Source organism: Plutella xylostella, chromosome 26 (genome assembly GCF_932276165.1).
Source record: "Plutella xylostella chromosome 26, ilPluXylo3.1, whole genome shotgun sequence".
In the NCBI taxonomy this organism is placed as follows: Eukaryota; Metazoa; Arthropoda; class Insecta; order Lepidoptera; family Plutellidae; genus Plutella; species Plutella xylostella.
The window spans coordinates 535,177-554,300 of NC_064006.1; the positions used below are offsets into that span (position 1 = coordinate 535,177).

The 19,124-nt window shown below is 39.5% G+C and overlaps 1 protein-coding gene across 1 annotated transcript; it reads right to left on the minus strand.

Annotated features, from left to right (window-relative positions):
• Positions 1-2,441: 2,441 nt before the first annotated feature.
• Positions 2,442-19,023, minus strand: LOC105387728. The gene is made up of 5 exons (XM_048630565.1): positions 17,121-19,023; positions 15,058-15,196; positions 8,749-9,005; positions 3,819-3,931; positions 2,442-2,724 (listed from the first exon to the last, which is right to left on the minus strand). Exons 1-5 carry the CDS (start codon positions 17,898-17,900, stop codon positions 2,565-2,567), a joined length of 1,449 nt encoding a protein of 482 aa, XP_048486522.1. The 5' UTR covers positions 17,901-19,023; the 3' UTR covers positions 2,442-2,564.
• Positions 19,024-19,124: the final 101 nt, after the last annotated feature.

The window sequence follows — 19,124 nt, forward strand, 5'->3', positions numbered from 1 at the left end:
AAGTTTGTGAGTATGTGTGTGTGTGTGTATGTTTGTAACTTCTTCACGTCAAAACGGCTGAACTGATTCGTATGGAGTTAGATGACACTCTGGATTAACACATAGGCTACTTGTTATCGCGGTATTTCCACGGGAAAACTTTTAAGGCAAAGCGAAGCTCGCGGGAACAGCTAGTTAATTTATAACTTATAACCAATCAAATATTTCCTCTTTATAGCGTACAATTTACAGAGTACAAAATATTTTTCCAGTAGATATTTACATCGGTGTCGAGGAGTAAGTATGCCAAATCTACGATTTATCATTACCTTAAATTATTTCATTGTAACCAACAATGTTCGGGAATTTTACACAATAGAAATAACAATAACAACTCCTCTGAGATTGAAAATCATATCCGCCGCGTAATAAACACTGACGACAAACAAGCAATCTCACTTGATCCACAGGTGGGTGATTGATTGCTCGAGGAATGAAGCTTATTCTGATATTTAAGGGTATAACAAAGGCTAACTAGCACTGCTAAAATAAAAAAAATTAAAGAAATTTAATTTCCGCGACGTTTCTAAAATTAACTCTAGGAATTTGTTTTTTAAAGATAACCAAAACGTGATTTTTTCAAATCAATGTCAGACTATTAACGTATTAGGAGGTGGCGTGCACGTCTTTAAAATTGGAATTAAAAGCACGACGAACACATTTATTTTTCTAATTGCTTTGTAAAAAAACGGTTCTGATACAAGTTTTCCTTTAATTCATCCCCTTAATTTTATTGTAAGTTCTACGAATCGGGCCCACAGGTGTTGGCGGGTAAAATAAAAAGACCAATTGAACTTAGCGCCTTTCTCATTTTAATATGAAGTAAAGTTATCTTAATATTGGTGATTAAGATGATTTTATTAAAGGATCTAGGAGACCAGTGACTGAGCAAACGTGGTGTAGGACGACCTCCGGCTAGATGGGGTGACGACTTGCGAAAGGTGGCTGGTAATGATTGGATGCGGGTAACTATTGATCGCGTCCAGTGGCGTGCTTTGGAAGGGCCCTACGTCCAGTGGAGTGCCATAAGCTGATGATGATGAGACCAGTCTGAATGAACGCCTTCTATTCTATTCTCTGCGGGAGTCTTAACGTTCCGGTACCTGGCTCTCTTGAATGGAACCTATGGTATACATAAATATTCACAAGGTCTAAACTCCTTAGGGTAATTATGGGACTGTTAAAGTCATCTGATAATAACTGTTCATGTTCATGCTACAAAAGTAGAAAGGAATACTTACTTATGCAGGGCTCACCGCAAATCACTAATTAAATAGTGGAGAGGCACTTGAAGAAGATGTCCATAGGTTGGCATGTAGAGATTACTATAATAAGTAATAGGGCAGCCTTTTTGTGCTGTTTTTATTTTTAAGTTTTCTTTTTGTATATATTTTTCTGTTTGAGTGCAAATAAATAGTATTGAAATATACTACAAGGGGGTACCTACATATAATATTACAGTAGTATGTAGGTATTCAATAAAATGTTCTGTTCATCAACAATCTTTAATAACCCAAGAAATATTCCGTTAGCCAGATAAATAATTTACTCTGAATTGAATAACCAAATCTTCATACTTAGTAGTTTAATTACGTAAAACAATTACTTAACGTTGTTACTGAAGCTTTCAGCGCGTCACAAACATGCTGTAAGCAATACTAATAATTAATTTGTAACGAACACATGTGGTGGATTGGATGTTAATAAATTACAACGCACGTGTTCATTGTAATAAGATAATGTAATCCATAGCTTTATTGTTATGAATATATCTAAGTTTACTTAAAATACCATTATCAGTTAGGTAAAAAAGTTATACAATATAATAATACATATTATGTGCCTAACTTATAAACTTATTTTAAAGATACAGCTAAAAACTAGGCAAATTCTTATGCTAATCCTTGTTCATTCTAGTTCATTCTAGAATCGTTGTACATTCTAGCCAATCAGACAAGCGTCAGTCGCTGATTGGTTGCGGCGCCGGCGGACGTCTATACATAAAGTACAGAGGCGCTACTCTTGCTTAGAATAAGAAGTTTTGGGGAGCTGTCCAAATAGGAAAGTACACGAGGTGCAACACACAGGACCTACCCAACAGTCGTCCTGAAGGATTTGAATTTTACGGAGAACCTAGTCTACTTTCCTTATTCATCTGCGTCCCTAAGCAGTCGAGATATATTATGGTCACATGCCTATTATATTATATCAGATGTCTCACTGACAACTTTATCCTGAGTACTCTTTCAATTCAGGTTTCTCACTTCAATTCTCTGGATTCAGGCTTGTTGATTGCTAATATGTCGGTGGTACGGTACCTAGCAGTCTACTCAACCCCCCCTTGCACCACCACAGGCAAGCTGCTCGGGGTCTGGTAGTAGACAGGTAGAGGGCTCTTTTTGGACTTGGCTCATTACATAAGGTGTCTCACTGACAACTTTCCCCTGTTTACTCTTTCAATTCTCTGCATTCAGGATTGTTGATTGCTAATATTCAGTCGTGGTAACCCAACTAACCCTACAGTCCTACTCAACCCCCCCTTGCACAGCCACAGGCAGGCCGCTCGGGGTCTGGTAGTGGACAGGGGGCTCCGTGAGCCGCGCGGCGACCACGCCCCCCGGCGCCGCCAGCAGCGCGCGCCGCCGCCGGTGCACCCGCAGCAGTGAGGCCACGCTGCTGAAGGACCTGAGGTGCAGAGATTGTGGATGGATGAGTTACACCGTAATTATTGCCCAGGAAGAGGAAGGGTGGGGAATGAATGAATTGCACCGCATTGGTTTTTGGTGGAGTTACTTTGTGTTTAGGATTACGCCGTGCACACAGGGGTAGATACAGCTACGAAGGGATAGCCAGAGTAGAGCAGCAGGGGACTGTGCTGAATGACCTGGGGATGGTTTTGGAATGAGTTAAATATTGCACCATATCCAACAAGGACTTGACCCAATTAAAAATATTGCGTATCGCCCACGGAGTTTTATGAAGACTTGAGGGTTAAGGATTGTTGTTTGCTAATGTGGAGTCAGTAAGCTATAGTTGCAGTGGGCTGGACTTGGCTGCTCATATGTGTCGAAGAACCGATAACCGATGGGGTAAACTTGTTTTTGAGTGGAGACCACGATTAGGTAAACGTAGTGTAGGACGCCCTCCGGCTAGATGGGGTGGACTTGCAAAAGGTGGCTGGTACACTAAATACATTCAGTGGGGTGCTTTGGGAGAGGCCTACGTCCAGTAGTAGTAGTCCACTATTGGACGTAGGCCATGATGATGATAGCTTATGTGTCGGTGGTGGTCCAGCAGCTGTTGTCCATTGGCTTGTGTCAAGTGCTCTGCCTCACCTCTACCCTCGCCTCCGAACGCCAAGTCTACTCTTCTGTTCCTGGTACTCGAGGACTCGTTTCTGCTGTGGTATATTGGTCTAATGGTCCACCAACCCACACTAGGCCAGCGTGGTGGATTAGACCTACAACCTTTCATTCATTGGAAGGAGACCCGTGCCCCAGCAGCAGGGACGTGATGGGTCGTGATGATGATGGTATGATATTATGTTTGTATTCATCATCAGCTAATAATCATCCACTGCTGGTCATAGGCCTCTCCCAAGTAACGCCACAACACTCGCTCCTCGGCCTTGGTCATCCAGCCACAACCGGCTACCCGCCTAAGGTCGTCGGTCCAACGGGTAGGAGGGCGTCCCACGCTGCGTTTGCCTATTCCTGGTCTTCACTCGAGAACTCGTTACTGTTGTGGTATATTGGTCTATGTGTATTGTTCTGCCTCACCTCTCCCCGCGCCTCGGGAAGCCGAGCGCCAGGCGTCCGTCAGGGCGGCGCCGCACGCCCACGTTGTAGACGACGCCACCGCACGCCACTGACAGCGTGTACAAGTGCTCCGGCTGGGGAGAATGAGAAGGGTGTTAGATGAGTCTCATCATCATGATTGACAACCGACTGGTGTAGTGGTTAGTGACCCTAACTGCTATGCCGAAGGTCCCGGGTTCTATTCCCGGCTGGGGCAGATATATAATAGATAGATAGAATATTCTTTATTTGTACACACATAAAATAAGTGTGTGAGTTATACATACATATTAAAGTTGGCACTGACCAACGATACGAGGTGTCATGTTACATTACACCTCGTACTCACGTTTAGATAATACGTCGTCAGTACTCACCTTTACATAATAGTAGCTGTTCCCGCGCGCTTCGCTTCGCCTTAAAAAGTTTTCCCGTGGGAATTCCGGGATAAAAGTAGCCTATGTTCTTTCCCAGGGTCTAGACCGTATGTATACCAAATTTCTTTTAAATCCGTACAGTAGTTTTGGCGTGAAAGCGTAACAAACAGACACAGTTACTTTCGCATTTATAATATTACTAGCTGTTCCCGCGCGCTTCGCTTCGCCTTAAAAAGTTTTCCCGTGGGAATTCCGGGATAAAAAGTAGCCTATGTTCTTTCCCAGGGTCTAGACCGTATGTATACCAAATTTCATTCAAATCCGTTCAGTAGTTTTGGCGTGAAAGAGTAACAGACAGACAGACAGACACTAGTCAGGGCCAGTAGCCACTATACCAATCGGTCATCAGATTACAGATTGGTATGATTTATATTGAGTGTCTCATCATATTGTGTATAACTTATCAGTTATTTGAAATCATTTTCAGGTGGAATACTTAACAAAATTCTAGCTGTAGTGGTGGGTTGACTTCAAGTCATTCCCAAGCTACACAAGATGATACATAATAACAAGCTTTTTAAACCGTTGATACTTTAGCTGCCTCACTGGAATAAAAATTCGCTAGGGCAGTTTCGCAACACCCCTACCTGTACAAATAGATTCACGCTCCAGTCTTCAGCAGTGACTTGCTACATGTGTGTTCGCTTTTAGTAGATTACTTTACCCGACTGCACACTCACTCTAATTGATACTGTGTGTGCGTAGCTTGTTGTCTTAAGCAATGACTTCGGGCTTGTCTGTTGTATAATTTCATTTACGGCCGGGTTTTCAGGTTTTATGTTGTTGAAATTAAAGGTGCATCCTTGAGTGCAACATAAGAGACAGCGTATCGTCGCGTCTCGCAACGACTCGTAAAGGCCCGGGTCTCCTATTTACGCCGTAGATCGCGTCCAGCGTCACGCCGTAGGCCGCGTCACGATGCTCACTATAGAAATGTACTGATGCGGTCTCTCTCACACGCCGACGTTGGCGCCTAGACGCCATAGGTAGGCCGTAGGACGTTGATCGAAACGTTTACGCCAAAGTCGGACGCCGCATATAGCATAAAATAGGAGACCCAGGCCTAACGGTATCGCAACGTATCCGTAACAACTCACTATGACAGCCCGGACTCGCTGAAAAAACGCGATGTTATGACGTTTCTCGCGCCCTCAACCATCGCATCACAGCGATAAATTCGCCGTGTGGAGACACCTTCTATGATAGTATTATATGTAGAAATGCGTGGCACGACGATAGTATCGTCACGATTTCCTCGCCTATGGATCGAGACGGCTACTAAGCTAAACTGATGACTCTGGTTGTGTTGCAAATTGTAGAAGATATTGGTCCATTGACAAAATTATTCATACTGATATCTAGGCAAGATGCGGGCTTATCACAATATTATATTTTCTTATAGGGCACAAAATCTCATTGTATTAGTAATTTTATATCGTACCACTGTGAACAGCTAAAATACTTAATGATCAATAACTTAACACAGTTATGTATGGTCGTAGCCGGCTTATTAATTATACAAGATTATACATAATTGGATAGTTTACAGTAGGATTTGGCATCCATAATGGATTCTCTTTATGAATGGCGTTTGTTGTAGCGAGGATTACGCATTAACTGTGAATTGAGAATATTGAGCCGGGGGTCACTCTCTAAACCCACAAATGAACGTCGAATTGTCGCGCAATCGGCACGCTTATAGATAGAGCACTCTTTATTTGTACGCCATGAAATAATTTAGTTTATATAACAACTTAATTAGGATACAAAAGGCAAAACTGCAGCACTAACCACGGCTCAATCCCGTTGTATTAAGCTTGCCGATTGCGTGACAATTCTCGTTTGTTGACTTACAGAGTGAGCCCCCTGAGCCGATATTAATGCGATTTCTGCTTATTGTGTGATCGATAGTTCGAGTCCTTTGTAGGCTGTATTGTGGTGTTGTCTGAGGATCGTGAATTCAATACATCGGACGGGTGTAGTGGTTAGTGACTGACTGCTATGCCGAAGGTCCCGGGTTTTCAAGACACAGCGTACACAATTATTGTATACTAGCGGTACCCGCGCGCTTCGCTTCGACTTAAAAAGTTTTCCGTGGTAATTCTGGAATAACAAGTAGCCTGTGTTCATTCCCGGGGTCTAGACCGTATGTATACCAAATTTCATTAAAATCCGCTCAGTAGTTTTGTAGCGTGAAAGAGTAACAGACAGACAGACAGACACAGTTACTTTCGCATTTATAATTTTAGTTAGGATACTAGTGCCTCCTGCAGAGCAATACAATTCATTTATATCAGTCCCTAGGCTCAGTCTAGCTCGAGTCTAGAAGCACTAATCCCGGAATGTGTTGAATTATTGAACACACTAACTTCCGAGGGCGCCGTCCTATCCTCCTGTTAAGATTCTATGTTTTATTTATTTATTTCTTGAGTAACTGCTGATAATATGTGCTGTGCCTTACGGCGCGTTCACAGGACTAACATTTTTGTCGATTCGGTGATTTTTTTTCATACTCTCACATGCCAAAAATATGAATCGTCAATAATTATATCCCGTGTGACCGCATCCTTACGTGTGCACCTCACACTCACCTAATGTTCCTATAAAATCACCTAAATCAAGCAAAAGTAATCTTGAAACATTTTACATATTCGGACGACCTCTTGACCTTATGTACTTATATATAATTTATATTTATAAGTTATTTTAATTATTGGCTTAACACAATCTTGCTATCCTAATATAAAAATATTATTATATACCAAAAGGAAAAAAAAACTTTGAAATTCAGCTCAAAAGAACTGAAAGTTAGTTAATGAACATCTGTCTTACAATAATTTAGCTAACTCTGGAAATTCTCCGGCAAAATTGTGGAACTCTCTCTTGAGAGCTCAAGAGTGGTATTTGAATAATTGAACAAATAAAAATTATAATATTTAATACAACAAAGGTGTACAGAATTTCAGACAAAATTTTAATTTTCGTTGCAAAAGTTGGCTAATGTCTGTTATATACCTACCTAATGTAGACATAGACCTCTACATGACAAAAAATATTTATTAAATACAATACACGGTCGTATTAAATAGGGGCTGATCCAACTTGTACGTTTTCTGAATTTTGCTAAAGCTACATTTAAAAAAAAGTTGTAAGTATAACTCGTAAATTTTCGACAAAAGTATATGGAATGCATTTTATGAATACTTATAAGCCGTATAACAATGTTTTTAATTAAGGGAAAAACCTAATTGAATCTTTGCTCCTTCTAAATTTTTAAAATTTTTACAAGGACCATCATATTTTTTTCCTCACTACAAAATGCTATAAAAATTGTCAAAGCTATTTGTCTTCATAGCACCGCTCGCCTATCTTATTCTACGTTATAGTTGGTAACCAGAATGTATCATGTTAATCCCATTTGCACCAGTTGACCGACGCAGGTGTTGCCAGTAAATAAAGCTCTACTAAGCCGAGATAGTGTGTGTATTAGGACTACTAGAATATACTACATTATAATCCAATCGCTTTCGTGCCATCTCTGACTACCCCTTCGGGGATAACTGACGTGAGCCTGTACCTATGTATATGTCGCAGGCATCTGGTTTAATCTCCTGTTTGATTGAACCGCTAGCCCGTTCATTGGATGGCGCTACTCAGTTGAATGACTAAAGAACAACTCGTCAAGTGGTTGACTGTAACGTCCAACGTTTTGACTGAACGTTATTCAGCGAAGTCGTTAAAGCAACTTTGTAATGTCTTGTTAGGATGAACATGACCAGACAAGAATCAACAAAAAGACTATGTTATAAAGCTCTCATCTCACAAATTAACTAAACAATAACAATAAACGTACCTTGATATTGTTGTTCATAATTATCCAGTGTCAGCACATTTTTTTCTTTGAAACTATCCGCCGGCGGTGTAATAATAGGTAAATCCATGTTGTCACACTATTTTAACATAGGTAAATAACGCACTTTAAAGCTAATTTATTTGCAAAAAATAACAATACGAGTGCTTTTTGTGTCAGCTGTTCGCTGTTAGACGCCATATTTGTTTTATTCACCACCTGACTGATTTAAGTCCGCTAACTAGTTGGACGTTTTGTGACGCTTGTACAATCAACGTTCGGCCTAGTCATACAACTGAATAGCGTCATCCAATGAACGGGCTAGCGGTTCAATCAAACAAGAGATTAAACCAGATGCCTGCGACATATATAGTCCAACCGAAGTTATACTTTACGAGCTTTAGCACGTCTGAATCAATTTTGATAAAGCAAGGAGATTTCTGTCACTTCTTACATTACCTTAAAGGGCTATGAAATCCTATAGGGAGGTAACTCCATAGTTAACTTATGCGGGATTGGATAGTTCATGCATTTGGAGCCAAATATGAATTTGCAAAAAAAAACAGACCTAAACGAAACAAACTTCTGGGGACAAAAATTATAACCAATAAAGAAGACCTCTCACCTGACTGGAAGGTCTCAATATGAAGGTGCCATCCGGCTGACCAGCCAACAGGGCCTCCGCCTCACTCCTGTCAACATCCATGTAATACGGCTCACTAGCCACTGGCACCGGAAGTGGCCGGTCCGCCATGCTGCTCTTTCCACTTCCGGTCTTCGTCTTGCGGGGGTCGTTCCATTTTTGTACTGATTCTGAGGGTACGTTGTTGGGTGGGTGCTTCTCTGCGTCTGAGTCTTCGGATATGTTTGGGTCGCTCGATTCTGGAATCGAAACAGGCGATCTGATGACTATTTTTTGTAAATGTTTATTAGTACTATCTTGGTATCTTTGGTTTCCTCCAAGTTTCTTCATGTGATTACTATCGTTACCAGCATATAGCTCTTAGTAGCCGCTACAAAGGTTCATTATAGATGTCGATAAATTTGTTTAATAAGCGTTCTACAACGCCGTAATTTATGGCGAATCGCGATATATTGACGATTATCTACGTCGATAACGAGCCCGTGTAGTTGCAGCTGGGACACATCGTTTTATAATGGTGACACCAATCTCAGCGCCTTACCTCCCCGATCAGTAAGGCACACCGACAGATGCCAGAACAAGTCGGCCAGGCCATCGTTGCACCGCCTACCCAGATTGTGCAGCAACGACGTACTCACGCGCACACACCAACACATTGCTGTTATACAGGGTGTTACAAAAGTGGTATATGTATAGTAAGCCGAAATATTATGGGGTACATTCTGTACAACTTTTGATTTTGGAAAATGTTATTAATTTTTCGTTAAAAATTTCCTCTCACTGTAGTCACTTGTCATTTTCACTGAATTCGCGCAATTTATTTTGTAAAGTGACGTTTGTTTTTAATTGAACTTTAACTTTTTTAATGTAAACATAACACCACCGACGGAGTCTGTGCACTGTGCGCAGTAATTGTAAACAAATATCCGACGTGGATGTCCTGTATTTTTGTTTTGTTTTTCTCTCGAGACGCGATGGCGACCATTTTTATAGAGACGGGGTTTTGATATCGATAAAATATTGTTTTTAAAATTGCAGGACGATTCATCTGCAATGTAAGTGAGGAGCCTAGTCTAAAGAGCATTGGGAAATATAAAATAATATGTACTTGTCTATAACTGCTGACTGTGCTGACAAATTCTCCAAATAAACATCGTCAAAACAAACTCTCTATTTCTATACAAAATTAATGTAACCTCTAAGTCGTGTGATTGTTCTTGTACATGTATTACTAACACTTTGATCCATGTTGGTTGAAAAATAAATAAATTATTATTATGTTGTGTCGTTACCATCACGGGACCATGGGGTCCCGGGCATTTGGAAGGCGTGCATGGGGCCGAAGCCAACACGTAAAGGCCCGTTTGACAACATTAATCTATATGAAATGTAACACCAACAGACGATTTTCCCTGTGTAAACTATAGAAGTAAACCCAAGGAAAACCCCCGGTTAGTGCAGGACTATTGTAGGATATGGAGAAAACTAATACAGGGTTATGGAATGGGGTGCTAAATGGACTGGGTAACTGGGACTATGGAAGGACTATGGCCCCTGCCTGACCTATATGTTTCACACACGGATAAAAGGCAGGGGGTGACTCGCACACACATTAATAATGTCCTCCTCCTAGCCGAATTTCGACTACGGCGGCCAATCTCATTTGAGATCAGCCATGTACGCAGGAGTAGATTATAGTGCTCAAGTGTGTGCGCAGTACACAGGAGCACTCTCTGTTCCATCACTCTCATAGCCCAATGGGACGGATTGACCGACACGACTGGAGAGAGCTAGGCGCAGGACCGACTGCTTTACATGCCCATCCGACAGCATGGATCGTTTCACTGTTTCGGACATCAGGTGATCAGCCTTCTATGTCCTAACCAAACTTAGAACCACAATTTAGAAACACAAATTGATGGTCCCACCCGGGAATCGAACCCGGGACCTCTGGGTCATGAAGCGAAGCTTCTACCACTAGACCACAGAGGCAGGTGGCACACACATTAAATGGGCCCCCCAAAACAGTCGCTAGCACATTACAGTGACGTAGCAACAAAGGGGCAACATGGCATGAGGTGCTAAGGAAGCAGAGGTATTCCACGGCTCTCAGGACAATCGCGTTATCGGTCAAGATCCCTACAAGCACCTTACTGGGTAATACATCCTTCCTCGAGCATTTCTGCTCTAGCGGTACACCACTCAAGCCAGCCAATGAAGGCAAGCAAGAGGTGGGAGATCCTGTTCCTCGTCAGTGTTCACTCTGGACAACCAATAAAGGCAAGCCAGAGATGAGGAACAGGGGTTCTCCCCGGCATCGGGTGGGTGGGGTCGCTAATGCCCAACAGCTCGCCACAAGCTGCCCTGCCGCATTATTATTATTATTATTATAAAACTGTATGTACCTACATAATGATTTGAAAATAAATTTTATTATTATGGAGAAACTTCTTCAGAAAGCTGGCGGCCTCGTGGGAGCGCAAGGGAATAGACGTTGGTGGCAGAATGCTAACAAACCTACGCTTCGCCGACGATATAGTCTTGGTTGCTCCGTCCGCATCAGTATTGACACAAATGCTACAAGACCTTAGCACGGCGAGCCTTGAGGTGGGACTGAAGATGAATAGGTCTAAGACTCAAGTCATGACCAATAGCGTCAAAAGTAGGGTCGAGGTAGACGGGCAGGAAATAGGATATGTCGATGAGTATATTTACTTGGGCCAGATAGCATCCTTCGAAAACAGGCAGGACAAGGAAGTCGAAAGACGCATTACCAACGCCTGGAAGAGCTTCTGGTCCATGAAAGATCTAATGAAGGGTACTCTCCCTCTAACTCTCAAACGCCAACTCATCGACATGTGTATTCTGCCTGTCCTAACCTACGACGCACAGACTTGGTCTCTGACCGAATATCAGAAGTCCAAACTCAAGGTTTGCCAAAGAGCGATGGAGCGTACCATACTTGGTGTACGAAGGATTGACCGAATCCGGAACACCACGCTACGCTCCTCGACTCGTATCACTGATGTGGGCGCACAGACTGCGAAGCTGAAGTGGGCCTGGGCAGGCCACGTCTGTCGCATGCACCCGGACCGGTGGGCCAGAATTGTCACCGAGTGGGTGCCCAGTGATGGACGTCGGCGACGCGGAAGACCCAGACGGAGATGGCGGGACGACCTCGACAGGTTTTTGCCTCAATGGCCGAAAGAAGCACAGGATCGGGAACGGTGGTCATTATCTAAGGAGGCCTTTACCCAGCAGTGGGACACGATGCAGGATACATTAAAAAAAAAAAAAAATTATGGAGAAACAAAGTATTCTCTAATGTCGTATAAAAACATTTTTGTTCAGTATGCTACCTCCTTTCGGATTACTATTGAATTTTTTTTACTTAAAAACATACATACATACGAATTAAGAACATCCTCCTTTTTACGAAGCCAGTTAAAAAAAACTTATCGATACTCTACTCAGTGTCCTCTCTATCCATGTGTTACGCATGTGATGTATTTTGACGACAAGAAAAAAAAACTCATGTGAAAGTGCATGCAACGCGCTATGTCAGTCGTTCATTTAACTAGTTTATCTTATTTTATTTTAGATAGATTTATCTAGATAGATTTAACACTCTTTAATAAAAATATGCTTAGCACTTTACAACAGTAAAGAGGATTATGAACAGTTTCGTTTGTTTATGCTCTGTATATTTTTTTAAATATATTTTTTGTATACCTCTTTTCATAGTATTTATATTATAATAAGATGATTCATTGTTTCTCGTGTATAAGTATTTTCTTTTCTATAAATCCCGATAGACCTAATAAAATGGCAAATCAGAGTCAAAATTAAGTGGCATTACTGTAAGACGAGCTCAGGCACTTACAAGTGTTAAGACGGTACAAAGGCGACCTTAACGCGAAAAGTAATTTATTTTGCCTATTACGTTTCGTCCAAAGATTTAATCTTTCCAAGTATTTATCTAACCTTCTTAACTGCTCCTGACATCGAAACTCCGAAATAATTAACGATAGAATTGAAACTTAAATCGGGTTTTAAATAAGTAAACGATTAATCTATTTGATTAGGAATTCTCGCGAATGCGGAGCGCAGGCCGAGACACGACACTTTTCAATTTTGATTCAGTTACTTGTACAACGAATTAATAATAATAATATGTGGGGATATCTCACGCACGGCCATCCGACCCCAAGCTAGGCAGAGCCTGTGTTATGGGTATCGGACAGCTGATATATCTACACAAATATCTAACAACACCCAAGACCCGAGTACAATTTTTAATATCTGTCTTAAAACAAATATCTGTCCCAGCCGGGAATCGAACCAGGGACCTTCGGCATAGCAGTCAGGGCTACTAACCACTACGCCATTCGAGCGTTTAAATTAAAGTAAAGTTAATTAATCTTTTTTGATATAAGTAAGCTATCGTGCTGCTCAAACACACCACATAAACAACTCTGCTAGACACAACACAACTTACACAACACATTCACGGAAGGACATAATTATAATCCAGTAACTAGTAGTTATAAGCTGGGTACTACATAGAAGACATCACTTTTTGCATCCCTCCCGTATACTTACTAGTAAAAAGTCTCATTCTGTATATTTAGTAGAAGGATTCTAATGAGGTAATAATTAAGTACATATCGTATTTGAATATTATCCATATTCATTAGAACATACTCATTGCTCTATGCTTTGACTTCAAGCTAAACTTAGATTAGAATTTGCATTAAATGTAGAAATCTCTGTTTATACAACGTGAATACTCCAATATTCATGTATGGTAGTCCTATCTTATACAGGGTGATATTTTATAGTGACATTATTGAAAACAGAAATCGCAAAATGCTACCCGTTCTATAGGTACTTTATGTACATAGAGGTCACATATTTAATATAGGTTAGGTTAACCTGTATTGTCTCAAAATTGGAAACTAATCTAACCAATAATAATAAAGCTTCAGTGGTAGAACTGTATCCAATTAATTATGACCGTTAATTTCCGGTGTTTTGGTGACCCACACCCTGCTTCGAGCCGCTCAGGGCTGAGTTAGTGGATGTGATATTACTCCCTCCATCACTTTGTAAATGGCTCGCATTCTATAACCGATCCTAGGGGTTTACTGTAGCGATCGAACGAGAGCTGTTATGCAATCGGAACTTTTACAACGAGATAGAATTGTGGTTGGCGCTCTAGCTTAGGAAAATGCATTATATTTATACCTATATTCCGTGACCACTCTCAGTACTCTTTCTCTCTCTTCATCTTTCGTAAGCTATAGTGATTTCTTAACACTTAAACTGAACCTGCATCTAACAGCTAATCTGAATGTTAGCAAATAAAAACGTACAGTTCTTCCATATTAATAATGCGCATGCAAATCTTCGCAAACTGTCGTATTCCCGGAAACACCCGAATCATTGAATCGTAAGAGCCTTAAACAATGCACTTGGATTTTGCAACTTGATTGAAAGAAATAAGAGTCAATATCATGTGTACATAATCGAAAACAATTCGGGCTGTCGGCGGCTGTCACCAATCAGTCAAAGGTCCTTCAGTTCTTGTCAGTCAATTCTGTGAAATTATATGAATAGAGCTGTTATTACACATCGTTCTTGGTTTTGTTTTCAAATGTGAACTCAATTTCCACTTTAGTAAAATTATTGTTGATGACGCCTTATTATGAAACAAATTAAAAAATAAAATATATCACATTGATAGACTTAACTTTGTAAATAAAGCCACACCCAAAAGACTAGTTTGTAATTGTAATATTAATGTGAAATGATCAGTATAAATACTTTTGAACTGAGATTTTAAAATTTTAATGTAAGCCTGTGTTTGAAATCCATTTTTCTTATTATAATATAAACCTTGTGTTATTTAAACCTTCTTTCATCCATCTTTACATCAGCTTCAGTAAGACACTTGAAAAGTGCTGTAACATTTTCGAAGTAAATTTTAATATTATGACAATATTATGAATTATCGAATCATATTTCGTTACTGATAAATCAATATCTCTTTTAGCACCAAATATATAATTCTACTAAAATTGCATGAAGAAAATGCACTTAACCACTCTTAATACATAATAGGTAGTTTTCTAACGCTCGGGAAAAACGATCGTTGCCGAACAATGACGAAGATTTATATGCGCATTATCAATTTTGGGGAACTGTAATTATATTGTTATCAGCGACCTTTATAAGTGGAACTTTTTCATTGCTCGTGAGTGAAGTTAACATAGTTTTACATGCCCTTACCTCTTCTCAAGCCGAACCTCGTCTCGAACATGTTCATGATGTAGCCGAGGATCCCTTCATCTTTCTCTTTGAAGATCACGTCGCAGTAATCCTTCTGCAGCTGTATTGGTTCCAAATATTCTTCCACCACAGGTTTTGGCTGAAATTTTAACAAAAATATTGTTGTTACTACACTTATTCGACCCACTATCATCATCATTATCCATCGCCCATTCGAAGTAAACAAGCAAACCACATTTCAAAAATATCGCTGACGGTGCACGAAAAAAAATACCCCGAGTGACATAACAACTATACGTTGTATAAAATCCGGTGCGCCCTGGGCATCAGCGACTGACGCTATTCTGACCGGCTAATCCTGGACCAGCTCGAGTGTTTGTCATCGAAACTCTAAGAAAAACTTCGTATTTAGGCCAGGAATCTTCGGTTGTTAAATCCAAATGTGTGCCACTAGACCACAGGAGGTTTATCACTATTAACGTGACCCAGGACATAATTATTCAGCGATCCCTAACACAATGGCTGTACTACATTACGGGGGTATGTTCACCATTACCTACCCCAGATGATGCAACCCTAACATTAATCCCCAAACTTCTACAAAGCACAAACTTAAGTCCTACTTAACCAATAAATCAAGTTAACTACACTTGGTTAACTTTAAACTATGAAATTAGCTCAAAATTTATCGTCTGTCAGTAATTGACTGAAATCCGGAGTGGAGAAAATTTAGAAAACTTTTCTTCAGGATTTATTTGTACTTAGTTAATACCTAAGTTGTACGTAACAGCAAGGTTTCAGCTCAATAAAATTAATGCGAAAATATTTGTAAGTGATACTGCTGAAGTAGTATTGTACACACTATATACTTAATATTATGATTTAACGTTAGAGACAGTTACCTATATATAAGTAGGTACCTATTAAAATAAATAGTGACACCTCCTAAACCGCTTGAACCATATTAATATCAACCTTATTTAATACATTTTCATGAAGAGCCAAATATCATCATCAGCCAATAATCATCCACTGCTGGACATAGGCCTCTCCCAAGGAGCGCCACAACACTCGGTCCTCGGCCTTCCTCATCCAACCACTACCCGCCACCCGCCTAAGGTCGTCAGTCCAGCGGGCAGGAGGGCGTCCCACGCTGCGTTTGCCTGTTCGTGGTCTCCACTCGAGAACTCGTCTACCCCAACGATTATCGGTTCTTCGGCAGATATGACCAGCCCACTGCCACTTCAGCTTGCATATTTTGACAGCTATGTCGGTAACCTTAGTCCTCTGACAAGAATATAAAGAAAACAAGAATATAAACCAAATAAAATCAGAGCCAAATAGTGTAGGACCAACTGAGTAACCAAAGTGCTGTGTGTCCTGAGAGAGGTAAACTTCTAACTGTAGATGGGTGTATGTTGATACTAAAGATTACCTACTATTGTGTGACTATTTGAAAAAAAAAACTACCTATGTATTTCTGTCAAATACTTTGAAAGACTAGCTGCATTAATGTTTTTTTTTTTTTTTTTTTTTTTTTTTTTTTTTTTTTTTTTTTTTTTTTTTATGGGTTCAGTAACTTTTATTTATCTCTTGTCTTCTCTCTATATAATTACAATTGAAAAATAATATAATTAGGTTAAGTATTATAATTTAACTAACCTAACTAATGAATAAAAATAATATTCAGTAATTTCCATACAAATATTTTTTTTTTATTATTTAATGTTTTTAATTTATTTTTTATTTCTAATAAATTATATTGTAAATAAGTACTAAAACCACAACTGTTATGATTTAAATATGTAGTTTAAGGGCGTCTTGCACAACAAAGTTAAATAAAATTAAATAGTTTGTCTCTTGCTCTGACAGTATAATGTAAGAGGTCATAGATTTAATTTTATTTAACTTTGTTGTGCAAGACGCCCTAAAACTTCAAAGCGGACGACTGGCGAAAACTTGCGCATAACAGAGAGAAGTGCGTCTTTTGGTAGCGGAGGCCAAGATCCACGTTGGGTCAACGAGCCATCAAGAGTGAGTGAGTGAGTGAGTTTAAAACTAACCTTTTCTAAAGCACTTTTTTCATTGGGCCTGAGTGTGACCGAGTCATACATACTGCTGCTACTGTCGTTATTCTCTGATATTTCTTCTATTTTACCATCTTCACTGCTTTTCTTGCTATTATCTTCCTTTTTGAAGAATGGTAGCTTAAAAGAACTGAATATCTCTTGGATTTTCACTTTAGCTGTTGTCCTTATATTGTTTATTTGACTTGAAGAGTTCCTTCTTTTTTCATCTACTTTGTTACCCATATCGTTGTAACACAAGTCTTCATAAAAATGATCTTCTAAAACAATTTCATTGAAATCTTCTGTATTAGAAAACGATTTGTATTTCGTTGATGCTTCCACATTCCTGTAAACTTTCACATTTATATTCTTGTTTTCTGCAGTCGGATTTTTCACGCTATAATACCCTCTATCGTTGAAATTCTCCTGTTTTGAAAATCTAAATTTCTTAAGATCAAAATTTGGATATTCGTAGCTAAATCTGAAAAATCTCCTTGGTTTTTTACCTACATCCATAGGCACATATGACGTTGGTGATTTATCTTGTTTCTTGATGCGTGTTTCGTTGCGATATAGAAAACTTTTAGTCGGAACCAGCGTTTTCAATATATCGTCAACATTACTAATAGAGGTTGTAGTTAGTATCTCTTCTTTGACTCGCCTCACTGTGACGGTTTGATATTGGCAATAAACTAGATCACTCACTTTCTTTAATTTATCATCAGAGTCTGTTGTTTCTACTAAAACTGCAGGTTTAGGTTTAGCTTTATCCATTTTAGTATCGTATTCTTGTATATTTTGTTACTTTTGTGGATCTTTTATGTTGGCACCAGCGTATTTTTATAACCAATTAAAATAAACAGCACTACTTTTTTTTCACAACTTTTAACTTTGCAGATTATTAACAACTTAACTAAATAATTAGCACAGGACTGATGTAGTCAGTGTACGTGACTGTCGGCAACAATTGGCCAGTGTTTGGTGAAGGACTGTTCCAACACTGTGTCGCAGGAGCTGAGACAAATGAGTCACCATACTCACGACCACTGCTCCAGTAGTACACGAGTCAGTAGTGTAGCTTGAATCATGTGAACTTTCAGAAACACACCTGGGATCTGGGATGAAAGGAGCTTTCTACCTTTCTAGTAATTGATGTTTATAAACTCTTTAGTCCTTACGTACGCTAATTTGACCACAGAAGCATTAAAAACGATATTCACTATTTTTACAATAATTACAGAGTGTGTCTACTATATATATATACCTGACAAACCCCTTTATCAAATCTGAATTATGGTGTTCCATTTCATGTATGTTCATCTGTGTAGATAGAGCACTGCCGCATGTTTATGAAGGAGACTTGTGAGTGTACTGCATAATTAGTCTTGATTGGACGAGGTTGCGATGGCTCAGTCGTTGACTGTTGAATGCTTGGGTACCAGGTTCGATTCCGTGAGAAGTGATTGATTTTTTCAGTTACAGCATGTAAACATCATATCGCGGTTATTTAATTGATTATGTATTACATAATAATGGTAATATAAAGGTAACTCTACTAATTATGAAGCTATGCTGAACATAGAACTTAGCAAACTTATGTGTTCCTCATAGATGATAAAAGCCGGGAATAGTGCAGAAAATAAAATAAAAAATATTCAAGTAGCTCTCTTTTGTTTCGGAGACCTATATCAATTAATAATAGTATTACGTTGGTTTAATGATTTCTGTACCTAAATAGGATTAAGACGGTTAAGGTAAATGCTAACAATATCGCCAAAACATGTTTCTGTATTCTGTGAAATCAAGTGCGAAATTAATTACACAAAATTAAGACACCAACAGGAATTTGGGAACCACACCCTTAGCTCTAAAATAACTTTTGCGCTATTAAGGATAAGGAACAGTATCGTTTGTGATCTTTAACAAGCAGTTGGGATGAATTCAATGATATGGTCAGTGGAGTCAATTGGAAAGGTGATGTCATAAGTCTGGATCGGG

Excerpts from the sequence above, each read along its gene's own strand:
- LOC105387728 (XM_048630565.1), bottom strand. The coding sequence starts at position 17,900 with ATGGATAAAGCTAAACCTAAACCTGCAGTTTTAGTAGAAACAACAGAC. Across the intron at positions 9,006-15,057 it reads GAGGTTCGGCTTGAGAAGAG|AATCGAGCGACCCAAACATA; the intron begins GTAAGGGCATGT and ends TTTCGATTCCAG. Across the intron at positions 3,932-8,748 it reads TATTGAGACCTTCCAGTCAG|CCGGAGCACTTGTACACGCT; the intron begins GTGAGAGGTCTT and ends CATTCTCCCCAG.